The sequence below is a fragment of the Neoarius graeffei genome, chromosome 8, assembly GCF_027579695.1.
Source record: "Neoarius graeffei isolate fNeoGra1 chromosome 8, fNeoGra1.pri, whole genome shotgun sequence".
Lineage (NCBI taxonomy): Eukaryota > Metazoa > Chordata > Actinopteri > Siluriformes > Ariidae > Neoarius > Neoarius graeffei.
The window spans coordinates 29,750,279-29,768,674 of record NC_083576.1 but is presented as its reverse complement, the minus strand read 5'-3'; the positions used below and the strand labels follow the sequence as shown (position 1 = coordinate 29,768,674).

The 18,396-nt window shown below is 41.6% G+C and overlaps 3 protein-coding genes across 6 annotated transcripts in view; 2 read left to right on the top strand and 1 right to left on the bottom strand.

Annotated features, from left to right (window-relative positions):
* The window catches only part of clint1a (clathrin interactor 1a), a 79,496-nt gene extending 71,669 nt beyond the window's left edge, over positions 1-7,827 (top strand). For both annotated transcript variants that reach the window (XM_060927555.1, XM_060927554.1), the window contains exons 11-12: positions 3,042-3,219; positions 6,139-7,827. In XM_060927555.1, the coding sequence (XP_060783538.1) occupies positions 3,042-3,219; positions 6,139-6,467 (507 nt within the window). In that variant the 3' untranslated portion in view covers positions 6,468-7,827. The remainder of the gene's footprint in view (positions 1-3,041; positions 3,220-6,138) is intronic.
* A 99-nt stretch (positions 7,828-7,926) lies between these two features.
* Positions 7,927-13,053, bottom strand: lsm11 (LSM11, U7 small nuclear RNA associated). The gene is made up of 4 exons (XM_060927560.1): positions 12,472-13,053; positions 12,227-12,366; positions 11,787-11,870; positions 7,927-10,638 (listed from the first exon to the last, which is right to left on the bottom strand). The coding sequence occupies exons 1-4, from the start codon at positions 12,902-12,904 to the stop codon at positions 10,315-10,317; spliced, it is 981 nt and encodes a 326-aa protein (XP_060783543.1). The 5' UTR covers positions 12,905-13,053; the 3' UTR covers positions 7,927-10,314.
* Positions 13,054-13,213: 160 nt separating this feature from the next.
* On the top strand, positions 13,214-15,953 carry zbtb3 (zinc finger and BTB domain containing 3). Of its 3 annotated transcripts, XM_060927559.1 has the most exons (3): positions 13,214-13,684; positions 13,834-13,912; positions 14,008-15,953. In XM_060927559.1, the coding sequence occupies exon 3, from the start codon at positions 14,014-14,016 to the stop codon at positions 15,769-15,771; it is 1,758 nt and encodes a 585-aa protein (XP_060783542.1). In that variant the 5' UTR covers positions 13,214-13,684; positions 13,834-13,912; positions 14,008-14,013; the 3' UTR covers positions 15,772-15,953. The 3 variants fall into 3 exon arrangements, with proteins under 3 accessions (XP_060783542.1, XP_060783541.1, XP_060783539.1); XM_060927558.1 differs by lacking the exon at positions 13,834-13,912 and having other exon boundaries at positions 13,961-15,953; XM_060927556.1 differs by lacking the exon at positions 13,834-13,912 and having other exon boundaries at positions 13,215-13,684.
* Positions 15,954-18,396: the final 2,443 nt, after the last annotated feature.

The window sequence follows — 18,396 nt, the reverse complement described above, 5'->3', positions numbered from 1 at the left end:
GATATGTAGGTGTTCATTGTTGAGCCTAGAACGGTACTTGGTTTTGACAATGTTCATAGTGGAAAAAGCTGAGTCTCAGCTGTAAGTCGATCCAAACATAGTCAAGGTGTGCAGTGTTCCTTTGGTTAGACCAGGGAACACGCTCTCAAACAGTCTGTAACCAGAAAGTAGCAGGGTCAGTTGTCTCAAAATGCTCTCTTAATGCAGAATTTCCTTGCAGATCAATGAGCAGATCAGTGTCTCAGCAACGGCGTTTAAGCACTCCTTCACATACGTGTATGTGTGTGTGTGTGTGTGTATATATATATATATATATATATATATATATATATACACACACACACACACACACACATATATATATATATATATATATATATATATATATACACACAAACATTTTTATATATATATATGTTTGTGTATATATATGTGTGTGTGTGTGTATATATACACGTGTGAGTGTATTTTTATATATATATACATACACACACACATAGTATGTGTATATATAATGTATATAATGTATAATGTATATACACATTATATGTATATATAGTGTGTGTGTGTGTGTGTATATATATATGTGTGTGTGTGTGTGTGTATGTATATATATATATATATATATATATATATATGCGTGTGTGTATATATACACATTTTATATATGAGCAAGTAAACAGTCAAGGGCACTTGAGGTATAGCAGGTAAACATGAAATAAGCAGTATAAACAGTAATAAACTAATAGCTGTTAAGGTGAGGTAGTGCGGAATAGTGCAAATGAGCGAGGTAAAGTGAAACATGCAGTCCCTGAGTTCAGTGTGTTAATGAATGTGTGTGGGGGGGGGACTGTGAGGGTGACATGTCAGATGCTGAAGGGGGGGGCGGGGTGTGTGTGAGCAGAATCTGTGGCGGGGGAGGAGGGGCAGAACAGGGAGGGAGTTGAGCCTCCTGACCGCCTGGTGAAAGAAACTGTCCTTGAGCCTGCTGGCTTTGGCCCGGAGACTCTGCAGTCTCCTCCCCGACAGCAGTAGACTGAAGAGGCTGTGAGATGGGTGGGGTCACCTGCAATCCTGATGGCTTTGCAGGTGAGGCGAGAGTTATAGATATCCATTAGAGAAGGGAGAGAGACACCAATGATCCTTTCAGCTGTTCTCACGATGTGCTGCAGAGTCTTGCAGCAGGACACGGTGCAGGCGCCGCACCACACAGTGATGCAGCTGGTCAGGATGTTCTCGATGGTGCCTCTGTAGAATGTGTGCATGATGGGGGCCGGGACTCTTGCTCTCCTCAGTTTGCAGAGGAAGTACAGACGCTGTTGGGCTTTTTTGGCCAGTGATGTGGTGGTGTTGCTCCAGGACAGGTCTTCAGAGATGTGCACACCCAGAAACTTGGTGCTGCTCACCCTCTCCACTGCAGCACCGTCGATAGATAGTGGAGCATGCTGGGTGTGCGCTCTCCTGAAGTCCACAACAATCTCCTTCGTCTTCTCCACGTTCAGGCGGAGATTGTTGTCCTTGCACCACATGGCCAAGCAGCTCACCTCAGTCCTGTAGATTGTCTCATCACCATTGTTGATGAGACCCACCACAGTCGTGTCATCTGCAAACTTAATGAAGAGATTAGAGCTGGATGTTGGTGTGCAGTCGTGGGTCAGCAGAGTGAAGAGGAGGGGGCTCAGCACACATCCTTGGGGGGGCCCCCTGTGTTCGTTGTGATAGTGCTGGAGGCATCAAATTCAGAACGAGTGTATATTTATTTAAAAAATAGTTTCAGTTTGAACATTTATATATCTTTGTTTTGTATTCAATGATGTAGGTCAAAACAATTTGCCAAATCATTGCATTCTGTTATTTGTTTTACACAACGTCCCAATTTTTTTTGAATCAGGGTTGCCGAATGTTCTGATTCATTTACAGTTGTAACTTTTCCTGACAAATTATTCATGGTTTGATTAGTAATTTTTTAAATATGTAGTTATAACTTATTACAGTTGCAGATAATGTAAATGTGCTTCTTGATTTACATTCCCTTCACATTCTGCATATAAAATACAATAGGCTATATGGAGTATATTGAGTAAAACCTCTGAAGCCCCATCTGTAACCTAATGAATACACCATGGTTTGAGTGGAAAAGCTCACTAAAGATTTACCCATGGAAAGATAATACTGTTTGAGATTTTGAGAGCAGAGGAACATGAAAGCAAGACAAAGGAGGGTTAGCATATAGCACTGGCACAATTTCCACCCACCCCCTTCACATTATCCACCAACCCCTGCCCCCTGGGACACCCATCACAGAGACTAGCAGAATGAGGAAGAACAAGTTTGAGTCAGAAAATCATTAAACTGAAACAAAAGCCTCATGTAAAGATGATATGTGCATGCTAAAAACCTGACCTACTTTAAAATGGCAACATTTGTTTGGCTAAAGGAAAAAAAAAACCCACACATGCAAACAATAAAACAAAGCTTCTTAGTCATCACTGCTATAGTCTAATAACTGTCAAGAAACCTGATAACCTCAAGAGATTTTGCTGCAATTTCTAGAATTTTTCACACCGACTGTTCTTTTGGACTTTATTCTTGCCTTAAAGAAAATAAATATCTTAATTCCAAATGCAAGTGATATAAAAATCTTGTAATTATCTTGTAAAAAAAATCACCACTAGTACAGGTGAATGAGAAGACTGTGTAATAGAACAACATCTGGCATTATGTGGAGTGTGGTGCAGTGGTCATTGTTGCCTATTGAACCTTTGTGTGGTAAAAGAGAGCAACTGGACTTGCTTGAAGATTCTTGAAGATGTTTCACCTCTCATCCGAAAGGCTTCTTCAGTTCTGTCTGACTGGTAGGGAGCAACCAGTCCCTACCAGTCAGACAGAACTGAAGAAGCCTTTCGGATGAGAGGTGAAACGTCTTCAAGAATCTTCAAGTAAGTCCAGTTGCTCTCTTTTACCACCCACAGTTTACCATGACCTGGATGACTGAGAATCTTCACAGACTATTGAACCTTTGTTTTTCTGTCTTGGGTCAGCCTCTGCAGAGTATGGGGACTCCACTGGTGCCTCAGCAGTCTGAACAAGAAGGCAAGAAGGCCTCCATGCCATCCACTTGGTCTGACTCCAACGTCAACATCAGTCTAGACTACCTGGGTCCTGGCATGCAGCCTCCCAAACCAACTCAGCCTACACTCAACATGATGCAGCAGCATGGTAATGACTTGGCAACACGATTCAGTTTTTTTTGTATAGCACTTTTAATAATAGATATTGTCACAAAACAACTTTACAAAAAATAGAAATTCCGGATATAAATTTTGAACATTAGGGATAAATTTATAAGATCGTATAATGAGCAAGCCTGAGGTGACTGTGGCAAGGAAAAACTCCCTGAGAAGACATGAAGAAACCTTGAGAGGAACCAGGCTCAATAAGGGATTATAAATAACTCCCTTTTATGACTGCGTCCTGTTTGGTCAAAAAGTGCAATTTATAACCAGGAAATTCATTATACAATCCCGATTCCAAAAAAGTTGGGACAAAGTACAAATTGTAAATAAAAACGGAATGCAATAATTTACAAATCTCAAAAACTGATATTGTATTCACAGTAGAACATAGACAACATATCAAATGTCGAAAGTGAGACATTTTGAAATTTCTTGCCAAATATTGGCTCATTTGAAATTTCATGACAGCAACACATCTCAGAGTTAGGACAGGGGCAATAAGAGGCTGGAAAAGTTAAAGGTACAAAAAAGGAACAGCTGGAGGACCAAATTCCAACTCATTAGGTCAATTGGCAATAGATCATTAACATGACTGGGTATAAAAAGAGCATCTTGGAGTGGCAGCGGCTCTCAGAAGTAAGATGGGAAGAGGATCACCAATCCCCCCAATTCTGCGCCGACAAATAGTGGAGCAATATCAGAAAGGAATTTGACAGTGTAAAATTGCAAAGAGTTTGAACACATCATCTACAGTGCATAATATCAAAAGATTCAGAGAATCTGGAAGAATGTGTGTAAGGGTCAAGGCCGGAAAACCATACTGGGTGCCCGTGATCTTCGGGCCCTTAGACGGCACTGCATCATATACAGGCATGCTTCTGTATTGGAAATCACAAAATGGGCTCAGGAATATTTCCAGAGAACATTATCTGTGAACACAATTCACCGTGCCATCCGCCGTTGCCAGCTAAAACTCTATAGTTCAAAGAAGAAGCTGTATCTAAACATGATCCAGAAGCACAGATGTCTTCTCCGGACCAAGGCTCATTTAAAATGGACTGTGGCAAAGTGGAAAACTGTTCTGTGGTCAGACGAATCAAAATTTGAAGTTCTTTATGGAAATCAGGGACGCTGTGTCATTTGGACTAAAGAGGAGAAGGATGACCCAAGTTGTTATCAGCGCTCAGTTCAGAAGCCTGCATCTCTGATTGGTATGGGGTTGCATGAGTGCGTGTGGCATTGGCAGCTTACACATCTGGAAAGACACCATCAATGCTGAAAGGTATATCCAGGTTCTAGAGCAGCATATGCTCCCATCCAGACGACGTCTCTTTCAGGGAAGACCTTGCATTTTCCAACATGACAATGCCAAACCACATACTGCATCAATTACAGCATCATGGCTGCATAGAAGAAGGGTCCGGGTACTGAACTGGCCAGCCTGCAGTCCAGATCTTTCACCCATGGAAAACATTTGGCGCATCATAAAACGGAAGATACGACAAAAAAGACCTAAGACAGTTGAGCAACTAGAATCCTACATTAGACAAGAATGGGTTAACATTCCTATCCCTAAACTTGAGCAACTTGTCTCCTCAGTCCCCAGACGTTTACAGACTGTTGTAAAGAGAAAAGGGGATGTCTCACAGTGGCAAACATGGCCTTGTCCCAATTTTTTTGAGATGTGGTGTTTGTCATTAAATTTAAAATCACCTAATTTTTTTCTTTAAATGATACATTTTCTCAGTTTAAACATTTGATATGTCATCTGTGTTCTATTCTGAATAAAATATGGAATTTTGAAACTTCCATATCATTGCATTCCGTTTTTATTTACAATTTGTACTTTGTCCCAACTTTTTTGGAATCGGGGTTATAGTTTTGACATGGTCATTTTATTGAACTTATCAACTGTTTACTGATGGAGACTTGAGTGCAAAATTATTCATGGCAGCTAAAGTCCTAAAGTAGTCCTAAGCCATCATACCAAAACTCAGCACTACACAAATGCACAGTTAGATAAAATATCTTTCTCTGATAACCAGGATAAAATCAATTTCGGAACACCCTGCAATCACACAAGCACAAAATATTGGGTTTTGGATTGATATGTTCATTTGCTTAGCATAGATCTTTAACTTAATGACTTGATTAACTGTCTAAATGATCTGATGTGTAGTACTAACTCACTGTACATACAATATAAGAAATGTTATTAATAATGAGTCATTACTTATCTAGCAATTATTTTCCATTTTCTAGCCTGTCCTTTTAAAACATCATGATCATCAGTAATGCTAACTAATGTCAGTAATAAAACTGAAAGGCCTGTAATGGGTGCTTTCTGGACTCCGATCCTTCTGAAAGCCTTAAATACACCATGTTCATAATGCTCATTTAAAACAGAGAAAAGTAGAACCAGAGATAAATGCTGGTTGAAGCATATGAAAAAAAAAATGTATGGTATACTATGTGAACAATCCAGTATCGCAACCGCTGATGTGTTTGATTATCTGCTTTAACCTCCTAGGGCCTAGCGGTCACATACGTGGACAGCACTTTTTAGAAATTCAGAACAAGAATCCACATATGTGGACATACTTTTTATCAAAAAGTACATCTTATCAAAGATGATGCTTAGTTTTTATTCTAATCAGGTTCTAATAAGCCTAAATAGCAAAAAGAAATAAAAAATGCATTTAAAAAAAACAGCTTGGGTCTTAGGAGGTTAAATGTAACATTTTTAAAGCATAATGACTGTAAATATCATACAACTGCCGTACTAATGTTCTTAAGAAAACTTCAAAAATGGATCGCTTAAGTTTTGACTTTTTTTACATTGAATATTTGATACTTTAGTTTTTTTTTTTTTTTAACACCCCCCCCCCCCCCCCCCCCCCAGGAGTTCAAGTCCCAGTGAACATGATGACACAAGGTTTTGCTGGCATGAACCTTGGCATGCAGTCCAGTCCTGCCCCTGTGCGACCCCCCGCTAACCCCATGATGGGAAACATGGGCATGCCATCTGCCATGGGAGGCGGTGCTATAGGTGTAACTCCTATGGGAGGCATGCCACTCAATCAGGGCATGATGGGAATGAATATGAACATGGGAATGCCAGGAGCTGTTGGCATGGGGATGGGCATACCAGTGTCAGTCATGAACATGAGCTCTGCCATGGCACAACAGAAGCATGATGCCTTTGCTGACTTTGCCAACTTTGGCAAATAAATGAGAGACGGACGCTGTGCGCTAGGACAATCTTTCTGGAAGGCAGGAGCATGAAGGATTTTTAAAGAGCTGCAAACAAAGAGTACTTGAAAGATGTCAATTATGGCCTCCCAGAATCCTATTGTTCCTTACACAGCACTGATGTGTAAATGGGTGAATCTAATCAGTCCTGCCCACGAGCCACATGGACAGTGGTTTGCTTGTATGAGAGAGAAATATGTGATTGCACTTCCACTTAAAATTGCTTTAAATCTTGACAGAATCTTAACTTCAGGATCGTGTATATATAAATGTAATGAAATTGACTGGCCCCAAATACTATTCTCACTCCTTTATATCTGACCTGAAGATTGTGATTTGTTGGATCTGAAGTTATTCCCCATCCTGTCCATTCTTCTACATATAACTTTGTACATATTACTGAAAATGGATACGAGTTATTTAAATCAGATTATTAATAATGAGGCATTTTCAAATTACATGAATCAGTGCAGAACTATAGCAAGACCAAGCGAGTGAGAATCATGTTAAGAGCATCCGCTGTGGCCTTTGGAGTGGGAATATATATATTTTTATAGAAATGTGATGTTTTGCATCTTTGTGAATGTACATCAGTCACACAAAGGCTTTGGTCATTCAGTGTCATTACATACACAGTGCCTATCAACCTGTTGCCTATATATTTTTTCTTTTTTTCTCTTAAATTTCTTAAGACAATGAGATTACAGTATTTATTACAGGTACTGTAGACAGTTGAGCGTATACTTATGCACAAGGTTTTTTGTTTAGTCTTTTTTTTTAAATCCATATTTGTTCCCCCATTTTCACTGCATGGCTAGTGTGAATGATTAAAATTTGTTTTTTCTGAACTTGATAGGATTAGGTTTTTTTTTTTTTTTTAAATGCAAGTCAGGTCACGATGTGTGAGGTGGGTGACGCTGTATACTGACCTGAGATGAGTGAAGTTCACTGTGCTGTTCTGCTGAGTGGAATGTTGTATCGTTTAAGACCATCTCTGTATTTTTTGGAGCAGGGACTCAAACTGAAGCCTTCCTTCTTGTTCAGAAGCAGCACACGTGCAAATGACCAAATTCTGCCTTCTCTCTTCTCTTTTTTCCAAGGTATTGATGTTTTGTTTTATTTATTATTATTATTTTTTTTAAAGTCTGTTAAGGTGTGTGTAAGACTTGGGGTATCATGTATGGGGCGGTGGATCTTTATTGAGAAACACTATACTTTTTATGCAAATCTCAAACCGACAAAACATCCCTTCTTTTAAGTGTATGTCCTCACATTCATGCACTGATTTGATTGTATCCATGATGTACCTTTTATGTCTGAGATTAAAGAGTTGATTTCATGTGGATTTTGAGGGTGTGTTTTTCTACTTCATCTTTTCACTACAAGGCTGAAGGTTGTAACATACATGTAACATTAATTTTTTTATGTAATTAAGATGCAGCTATAATTCCATTTATTTATTATTACATTTGCTGGCAAAGGTAAAATCATTCAGTGGTATGAGATGACCAGAGGGGTTCTATCACTTGGCAACTGACAAAATACAGTATATTTTAATTTGTCCTTATCTTTTGCATCATGTCTTTCTCTGTCGCAACTTTTTATAGGAGTTATAAAATGCACTGAAATTGAGACATAGCTGTAATATGAATAAGTACTGAAGATGCTGTGCACAACTTTGACTTGTGGTAAGTGAGTGCCACTACAGGAGAGACTCAATCTGGCCACATGTGTTCCCACAGTCAGGGCTAACTGGCCAGATCATTAATAGTGTATACGCAAAACAGAGCAGTTTAGGAATAAGCAGTTGTAATATGGGGGCGGCACGGTGGTGTAGTGGTTAGCGCTGTCGCCTCACAGCAAGAAGGTTCGAGCCCCGGGGCCGGCAAGGGCCTTTCTGTGTGGAGTTTGCATGTTCTCCCCATGTCTGCGTGGGTTTCCTCCAGGTGCTCCGGTTTCCCCCACAGTCCAAAGACATGCAGGTTAGGTTAACTGGTGAATCTAAATTGACCGTAGGTGTGAATGTGAGTGTGAATGGTTGTCTGTGTCTATGTGTCAGCCCTGTGATGACCTGGCGACATGTCCAGGGTGTACCCCGCCTTTCGCCCGTAGTCAGCTGGGATAGGCTCCAGCTTGCCTGCGACCCTGTAGAAGGATAAAGCGGCTAGAGATAATGAGATGAGATGTAATATGGCTGGGCAGACAGGCTAAGGAGAGATGGAACAGTTTACATAGAAGCTTTGTGACACCCAGGATGGTAATGCTCACTAGGTTCATTTTAATCCTTTACAGTTGGAGCATGCAGTGATCATTCTGAACCCTCTAATTAAATGGTCCATGTTATGTACAAACATGGACCATTTAATTAGAGGGTTCAGAATGATCACTGCATGGACGACTCTCACCTATGGTCATGAGCTTTGGGTAATGACCGAAAGAACAAGATCGCGGATACAAGCGGCCGAAATGAGTTTCCTTCGCAGGGTGGCTGGGCGCTCCCTCAGAGATAGGGTGAGAAGCACAGTCACTCGGGAGGAGCTCGGAGTAGAGCCGCTGCTCCTCCACATCGAGAGGAACCAGCTGAGGTGGCTCGGGCATCTTTTTCGGATGCCTCCCTGGGGAGGTGTTCCAGGCATGTCCCCCGGGGAAGACCCAGGACACGCTGGAGGGACTATGTCTCTCGGCTGGCCTGGGAACGCCTCGGTGTTCTTCCCGAGGAGCTGACCGAGGTGTCTGGGGAGAGGGAAGTTTGGGCTTCCATGCTTAGACTGCTGCCTCCGCGACCCGGTCCCGGATAAAGCGGAAGGAGATGAGACGAGTTATGTACAAACATCTGGTGTAAGAAAATGTCCAGGGAAATTTGCTGTAAAACCTGATTTTATAGAAATTCTAGGTAAGTACCCATGCTAGGGTTTAATCTGAAAAATCTGTACATCTGTGAGCTCTTTTGTGATCCAAATGTACAAACAATGTGGAAAATATTACAATTTCATCAACCTGGGGGGGGGGGGGTGGAATACAGAAATGGTAATCTTTCAATCACTTCATGATTGGTCTTACTTTAAGGCACTAATGGCTTCCCTGGTAGTCTAAAATGCACTTTACACGTGTGTATTTGCAATATTTGCCAGGACACATTTAGATTAAAATCTGAAGTCAAGGGGAAATGGTTTTTTAAAAGTTCTGTGGGATGCAGTAAGTAGTGTATTTATGGCTATTTATGTCTGCATAATCACAATCAGAAATGTCAGGACAGTAACAGCCTCTGAGTGCCATGTTCAATTTCCAATTTTAAAAGCTCAAATTATTCACATGGTGCTGTATGGACTTCACTGAGACTGGTGTGTCATTTCAAACTGACGACATAGGACATTTCTTTCACAATTATGTTAGTTTGAAATGGAAATAAAATGGGTACTCATGGGACTGTCACTTTTTTTTTCCCCCAAAAAAAGTATCTAGAACATAACTGAGGTAGACATTAATGAAGTATTAGAGTTGTCTGTCTTTTTGCACGTTAGATGTAATGAACTAACAGCATTAGTGTCAAACAGTTTTCATCTTAACAGCTGCAGGAGCTGGGCATATTGGTCCATCATCACCACCTAGAGGACATATCTAGAGCATCCTTACATGAGAAGTACCCAAAGAAATCATTGAACAGACGTACGAGTTTGGTTTATTTATATTTTCTCCACTTCTACAAGTAGGATTATATTCATATCAATATGATGCAATAACATTGCATCATATTGATATGAATATAATCCTACTTGCACCTGCCTTTAACATGCTCTTGGAACTGGGACTGTATCAACCACTGCTGCTACTCTTGCTGAATATTCACAAGGAGAACATTTTCTCCCCGTATAAAGAGCTGATTGACGTGACGAGTACGCACTCGTCCATGCTGCACCCTTGGCTTAGACACCTTTGGTCTCTGCTCTGAACCAGTGTCAGATATATGAGACACATCTGTGCTGCTCACTGCCAGGTCTTTCACAGACTGCATCAGGCTCTCTGCTGCTTGAACCCTCCAGATGCTGCTTGTGGTGGCAGGGTGTGGCTTAGCACTCGACTCGTCTGCTTTTGACATCTCAACCACTGCTGCTTTCTCAGATGCAGGCTGAACTTGTAACTTCCGAAACAGCTGTAAACAAGAAGTTCACAGATACAGTGGGATCAGATGTTTTCCAAACCCATCAACATAAGGTCAATGGCCTTCATTTTCTTCCCACAATTACTGGTTACAACAGATGCAGCCAAAAGAGGTCATGTTACATGCCAGGCATGTTCTAGTCAAGCCCTAATAAGATGATTAAACATTTTCCATGTGAATGAACACACAGTACCAGTCAAGAGTTTAGACACACCTACAGTACTCATTCACTTTTTCTGTACTTTGACTTGTGTACATTGTAGAACAAATATTGAAGACATCAAAACTATGAAAAAAAAACATGAAACATATGGAATTGTGGTAAACAAAACATTTCGTATTTTAGATTCTTCAAAGTAGCCAGCACTCATCTTGATGCTTTGCACACTATTGGCATTATCTTAACCAGCTTCATGAGGTAGTCACCTGGAATGCTTTTCAATTAACAGGTGTCATCAAGAAGTTAATTAGTGGAATTTCTTGCCTTAATGTGTTTGAGATTAAGCAGTAAATAGCCTTATTCCACAACTGTAGTAATCCATATTATGTCAGGGACCAGAGCACCCACAGGAAACCCATGCAGACACTGGGAGAATATGTAAACTCCACACAGAAAGGTCCTGGTCAGCCACTGGGCTTGAACCCAGAACCTTCTTGCAGAGAGGTATTGTATGTCTTGACAAACTTCTATGTGAACAGACAAAAAGCATTATCTTAACCTTATAAGGATTAAAGAATTTCAAAAATGATACTACATATGCAAATTTGCATGCTTAGTAACTCATCACTGAACAGCAGGGCAATTCATTAAATGATCACATCACAGAATTCATTTCTGGACGTGCACTCATTCAGAGGCTGATGGGAGAAATTTACATCTCAAACAACTTTCAGTTTTGTTCATCTGTTTGCTCAGGGACTTTAAAATCATTCCCAAGTACACACCATTGCTTAGAACAGCAGCTTTATCTTACAAGATAAAAGCAGTATGTTATTTGGCCGGAATTTTCAGCAGCATTTTTTTTTAAATGGACAGAGCAATGACTGCTTTTTACAGTTGATGGGACACGGGGACATTTTTATATACAGAAGTAAATATTTCTCTGTATGAAAATGCCATACAATGCACACATACATACCCTTGTAACAGTCAGTGCTTTTTCATGGTTGAACGCATCCCCAAGTAAAAGCTCCCTGTAGGTTTCGTCCACATCCACCATGGCCTAGTCCCAACACAAATGAAGAGACAAAGCTAAAACTAGTGGCTGAAACAGACTGCATTATGACGTGAAATTAAAAAAAAATAATAATAACAGTATTAGCTTTTTGGTACAATATTTTCCAAAAATACTACATTTTTGAATGACCTGGAACAGTTTATCGAAATAGCACTTTTCTCTGGTTAGGTTTCTTCAAAAACAAACAAACAAAAATGGCGGCCACGTTTACTTTAAGCACAACACACAAACACTGACAGTACGGGTTTCAGAAGTTCTCTTCACGTTATGTAGTCACTCACACCTCTATACAGAGCTTTAAAACTATATCTAGATTTATTTATTTGTTTTCCTCTCTTTACCAGGTTCCAGAATTTGTCGAAAGCCACCACGAAGCCGGTACACACTCCGCGCAAACCCTTAAAGGAGCGAATGTGGACTTTGACTCGGAGTCGGTATTGGACGCAGCGGTTCAGTTCTCCTAAAGGGCTACCCTCATGCACTGTAGAGAGAGAGAAACACGAACGAAAACATACACAAAATAACACTTCCCTTGGACATTATGACAAACCCCACGGTTAAGAAATCTGATCCATGGCCCACATACACGGCATCCTGGTGAGAACATTTTTTGGCACTTTGTGTTTTACTGCAGCAGCAGGTCGCTTCTCTCCGCTCTCCTCTCCTTCTTCACACGGATTTTTCACCATGAGTTTTTTCAGCCTCTCTATTCTCTCCGGATCCATTACTCCCCTTCTCGTTTTTCGGATCTTTTTCTCCATATTATCAGGTTTCGCTCTTCCACGACCGCCTTTCATGAAGCTTTCATACTCCGCGAGGTTGTTAAAACACTTGACGTTAGGATAAGGCAGAGAAACTTCTGAGGAATACAAGGCAAGTAGCGGATCAAACTGATCCGAACTAATGTCCAGCTTCTTGTCAATATCAGTCTCATCTTTTCTGCACGTGTTCTGCTGCTCACATACTGTTAAACGAACCGAACTGATTTCACTTCTTCCTTCCCTTTCAATTTCCTCCATTTTTTGAACCAAGTACAGGCTCCGGGGAATCTAGGAAAGTTTGTTAGCGTGAAGCTTCCAGACAAAGTAACTCCTTCAACTTAAAAGCAGGTACGCTCTGAACTAACATTAGTGACGAATTAATCACCAGGAGGTTTATATTTACACTATTTATTGTGGTTTACTCCCTTAAAATAATTATAGTGTTAAATAGCAACATATTTATATAACAAAAAAACAATATCGAAGATTTTAGTACCTCGGGAACAAATATTTCGTTTGTGCTACACGGAGCTTTAACAAAGGCGGACTAGTTTCGTTTCCAACCAATAGGTGGCAGATCTGAGCATGGTGTAGCCTCGAAACCGTTGTAGTTAAGATATAGTGCACTACGTATAGTGTAAAAGCTCTTATTTTACGCCCTACTTAATACACCTATGTAGGGACATGTGGGCTATTAGGGATTCAGCCGAAGAATAGCAGCTGCGTTAGCAGAATAGCGTTTTTTTCCTTACGGTTCGGATCTTAATAGAAAATCTCGGTCTGTTCTCGCATTTGTTTTTATTTAATTCTATTGACAAAAATGTTGTATTTATGCTGTTAAAAGTATCAAATTATGTTGGCAATATTCTCTTATTGTATACGAGTAATGGGGGATATACCATTGTTTTAGCTACTAGCTAAAATGAGGTTAGCTAGCTAGCATCCAAATTTTGTTTTCACACCATAACTAGCGAAGCTTTAGCAAGTTCCCTTTACATTTTGGCAACCTATGAAGTTTTAACAGATCTGTCCTGTTAGGTAAGTACTAACCGGAACACAAACATTCACTAACCGACCTGTTGGAAATCCCTAGTGGTTTTCTAATGAAACTGTACTACTTTTTCAGATGTAGTGATAATTTGAGTGATTGTTTCAGGTTTTTTTTTTTAAATAAATGTCTTGACTAGGTTCAGATCATACAGTCTGAGGGTCTGTATACACCAGAAAAATTGCTGTAACTTTTATTTGCACCTATTTATTGATGAGGTATGGTCTTCAATATCTCATATATTACATGGTTAAACTCCATTTCAGCCTCCTCTGTTCAACATGTTTACTGACCTCTACCACACATCTTGCAGCTTGCCATGGAGTTTCCAGGTCACAGTCAGCAGCTCTTGGCCAGTCTGCGTTCTCAGCGTCTACAGGGGTTCCTGTGTGACTGCACGGTCAGAGTCGGTCCCACTCGTTTTCTGGCTCACCGTGCTGTGCTAGCCTCCTGCTCACCGTTCTTCCACATGTTCTACTCTGAACACCCCCTAGGCAGCACATCTACAGTAAACGGAGGACCAGAGACAGACACCGTCACCATTAATGGAGATATAGTGACCCCTCCAGCATTTGGGTTGCTCCTCGATTTCATGTATGAGGGAGTACTACAGTTGGCAGCACATCCACCTCCGGAGGACGTTCTCGCTGCGGCCAGTTTTTTGCACATGAACGACGTGGTCCGAGTCTGTAAGAAAAGACTACAGGGTCGTGGACTGGCTGAGGCTGATAGCACCAGGGCAGAAGAGGGAGGAAGTGAAACCGGGGGAGATGGAACAGTGTTTAGTGGGTCATCTAAAGAAGGAAATTCAGATGGCCAAATGGAAATGGTGGAAGGTGGACAAGGAGCTGTCATGGTTTCTGCATCAAATCCAGCCTCGTCTCCCTCAATAACACAATGTCCTCAGCCAAGCCAGCAGTCAACGTTTCATATTGACACTAAAGCAGAGACAAATGTGGGAGTACCTAATTGTATCTCACATAGCATTAATCTGGGAAGTCCAGACATGGCAGACACTACTCAACCAGGCATGGACCCTCTTCCAGCAATAAATGATTCTGGACCAGACTTGTACAGTTCCTCTCCTGGACCTGCTAAAGCTGGGATGTCAGCAGCTATGAATATGGAGTCTACACTTTCAAGTCCTTGCAGCACCACAGAACCAGCTCAGACAGGAACAGAAACTCTGCCCAGTGCATCCACTGTTATGGTTCTGGTTCCTGCGGAACGCAACCGAAATAGAGACTCCAGCCAAGAAATATCCATGTCAAAAGAAATAAGCAGCGTGTTCACGGTTGCCACTAGTCATCCTGGTCAAACTAAAAAACCCATGTTGATTCAATGCAATGGACAGAGTTTAACTGATTACATGAGACCTACGGCCAGAGGTTTAAATGAACAGTCATGTTCTCCCCAGCTATTGTCTTCAGCAGGTGGAGATGATGGTAGTGAAGAGACAGCAAAAGTGAAGGTGGAGGCCATTGTAATCTCAGATGAAGAACCAGAAGACATAGAAGAGACACCTATTAGGGTCAGAGAGCGAAGGAGAGATGCTGATTTGGAAGAAGGGGAGAATTATGAGGGCCCTAATGATGTCGAGATCACCAATGCTCACTTCATACCTCCCCATTCATTAATGCAAGTCTCACATAATCACCAAGAGTCTCTCGCTTTCTCTTTTTCACCACAGGGTCCTAGTGCTTCCTCTTCCGACACGCCTAGCTTCCCATCTACCCTCTTTACCACAGCTTCCCAGCAACCAGAGCAGCAGACTATCTACTTTGAGGAATATCACGATTCTCTTGGAAATTACATAGAGGATGTGCCTACATGTACCACTTGTGGAAAGACGTTTTCTTGTGCTTATACACTGAGGAGGCATGCCATAGTGCACACACGGGAGCGTCCTTATGAATGCCGTTATTGTTACAGGAGTTACACACAGTCTGGGGACTTGTACAGGCATATAAGGAAGGCACATGATCAGGATTTGCCAATGAAGCGCAGCAGAACAGAATCAGACCCTCCCCCTTCCCCACCTCTTCCCCAACCACCTCCCCAACCACCTCAGACATAGCAAGATACATGTTCAGTCATACTGGACAGAGTATCAAAGTTGTTGCAAAGGCTAAAATCAATCACCTGTTTTTGTTACAGATTATGTAGACAAACTTTGTAAAAGACTGTTGTTAACATTTTGTGTCAAATTGAGCATTGAACTTAGTCTGTGACTAGACAACATTGTGACCAAAAACAGAACTTCCCATTCAGGACATCCTTCAGTGTCATCATGCATCATAATCCTAATCACCATTTGGCTTCTCAGCTTGGATATAAACAGAATAAGCTTTTTAAATATAGTCTCTTCTGAAAGTATTGGAACAGCAAGGCCAATTCTTTTGTTTTTGCTATACAGTGAAGACCTTTGGGTTTGAGATCAGAAGATGAATATCAGATGATGGATTAGAGTTTCAACTTTCATTTTCTGATCTTTGTTTAGGTGTGTTAAACAACTTAGAACATGGCACCTTTTGTTCGAACACACCCATTTTTTTTTCCCCAAGTGATCAAAAATATCAGAACATGTGACTGACGGGTGTTTCTTGTTGCCCAGATGTTCTGTTATAATTGTTTAAGTAGTTAATAGCTCTGAATGTCTACTGTTGGATTAATGCCGGGGTTTCACTTGTAAAGGCTGCATTTACTGTTAAAACGGCTAAACTAAAATGAAGACCAGAGAGCTGTCTATGGGAAAAACTGAGAAAATTTTGAAGTTGAGATAAGAGAGAAAAATACTGAAAAGAGAATCCACAGGCGTACTAACAACCAGACATGGAAGTGGTCAGCTAAGAAAAAATATGAATCTTGATGAAAAATATTGAGAGCTATGAAGAAAAACCTAAAAACTACAGGCAAATACAATTTATGTTCAGATTTTCAAACTTATTGATGTGAAGTTCAGGAACCAATATTAAGTTCTACCAAAATGATGGAAAGATCAAAATGTGGAGAAAGAAAGGATCTGCTCTGATCCAAAACATACAAGCTCATTGATCAAGCATGGTGGAGATAGTGTCATGGCTTGGGCTTGTATGGCTGCTTCTGGAACAGGCTCACTAATGTTTATTGATGACATAACTCATGATGATAGCAGCACAATGAATTCAGAAGTCTACAGATTCTGTCTGCAATTTACAGAGAATCTAATGAGAAGGAAATTCAAAATGCAGCAAGACCATGAAAAAAGTGGAAGGCTTTAGGCTGGCCAGGTCAATCACCAGATCTTAATCCAAGTGAGAGTACATTTCACCTCCTGAAGAGGAGACTGAAGGGAGAAACAACTAAAATAACAACTGAAAGAATCTGCAGTACAAGCCTGGAAAAGCATCCTCAAAGAAGAAAGTGTCAGTTGGTGAAGTGTTAGTTACATTAATTTACTTTAAGACAGTGTGCTCCAGTACTTTTGCTCACCTAAAAACCGGGTGGTCTGCCACTAAAGGTGCCATGTTCTAAGTGTGTATCTCATCTCATTATCTCTAGCCGCTTTATCCTGTTCTACAGGGTCGCAGGCAAGCCTATCCCAGCTGACTACGGGCGAAAGGCGGGGTACACCCTGGACATGTCGCCAGGTCATCACAGGGCTGACACATAGACACAGACAACACTCACACCTACGCTCAATTTAGAGTCACTAGTTAACCTAACCTGCATGTCTTTGGACTGTGGGGGAAACTGGAGCACCCGGAAGAAACCCATGGGGAGAACATGCAAACTCTGCACAGAAAGGCCCTTGCCGGCCACGGGGCTCGAACCCGGACCTTCTTGCTGTAAGGCGACAGCGCTTAGTCTGGCTAACGCGACAAAGCTCTACGAGCTATTGGTCTGGCCAAGATATTAAGCCCAACCATTTCCCAGAGCCCGTGGTTGACCCGCCTCCCTGAAATGCCTCAGTTTGCTACTGGTCGAAGCCAGAAAAGGCTGGTTTAAGCTTCGTCACAATCACATCACTCTTTCCTCTGACGTATGCGACGCGACGGGGCTAACTGGTAGATTAAACTCTTACCAAAGCCGGTCGGGAGCAAGGCGAAAACGTCCTTCCTTTCAATAAATACCTCCAGGGCTGCTCTTTGCTCCGTTTTCAATGAGAACTTCTCGTTGAATGCTTTCAATACAGCATCTATGTGTAATAGATGCGGAAGCGTGAATGAAGCGCTTCCGGCATAGATTCAGTAAACAATCTTTGGCTTCCGGTCGCAGTTCTACTACGTTAGTGCCTTGAACACGCATCTACCCAGGGCCGTTGGAGGTGCTCAAAGTTGATTGGTTCCCGATTTTTCAGGAGCTTGGAAGAGCTGTAGATAGCTTGCCCGGCCAGACTAAGCTCGCAACAGGCCCTCGTGTTGCGTCACGCTTAGGATGGGCGGGCCCAGGCTAGACAGCGCTAACCACTACACCACCGTGCTGCCCCATGTGTTTATTTTTTTTATATATATATGTATGGCGGCACGGTGGTGTAGTGGTTAGCGCAGTTGCCTCACAGCAAGAAGGTCCTGGGTTCGAGCCCTGGGGCCGGCGAGGGCCTTTCTGTGCGGAGTTTGCATGTTCTCCCCGTGTCCGCGTGGGTTTCCTCCGGGTGCTCCGGTTTCCCCCACAGTCCAAAGACATGCAGGTTAGGTTAACTGGTGACTCTAAATTGACCGTA

What these genes read in the sequence shown, in the direction of transcription:
- lsm11 (XM_060927560.1), bottom strand. Translation starts at nt 12,904, where the DNA reads ATGGAGGAAATTGAAAGGGAAGGAAGAAGTGAAATCAGTTCGGTTCGT. An exon ending in TCGACAAATTCTGGAACCTG is followed by an intron (nt 11,871 to 12,226) that starts GTAAAGAGAGGA and finishes TGTTGGGACTAG; the next exon opens with GCCATGGTGGATGTGGACGA. An exon ending in AAGCACTGACTGTTACAAGG is followed by an intron (nt 10,639 to 11,786) that starts GTATGTATGTGT and finishes TCTTGTTTACAG; the next exon opens with CTGTTTCGGAAGTTACAAGT.
- zbtb3 (XM_060927558.1), top strand. Translation starts at nt 14,014, where the DNA reads ATGGAGTTTCCAGGTCACAGTCAGCAGCTCTTGGCCAGTCTGCGTTCT.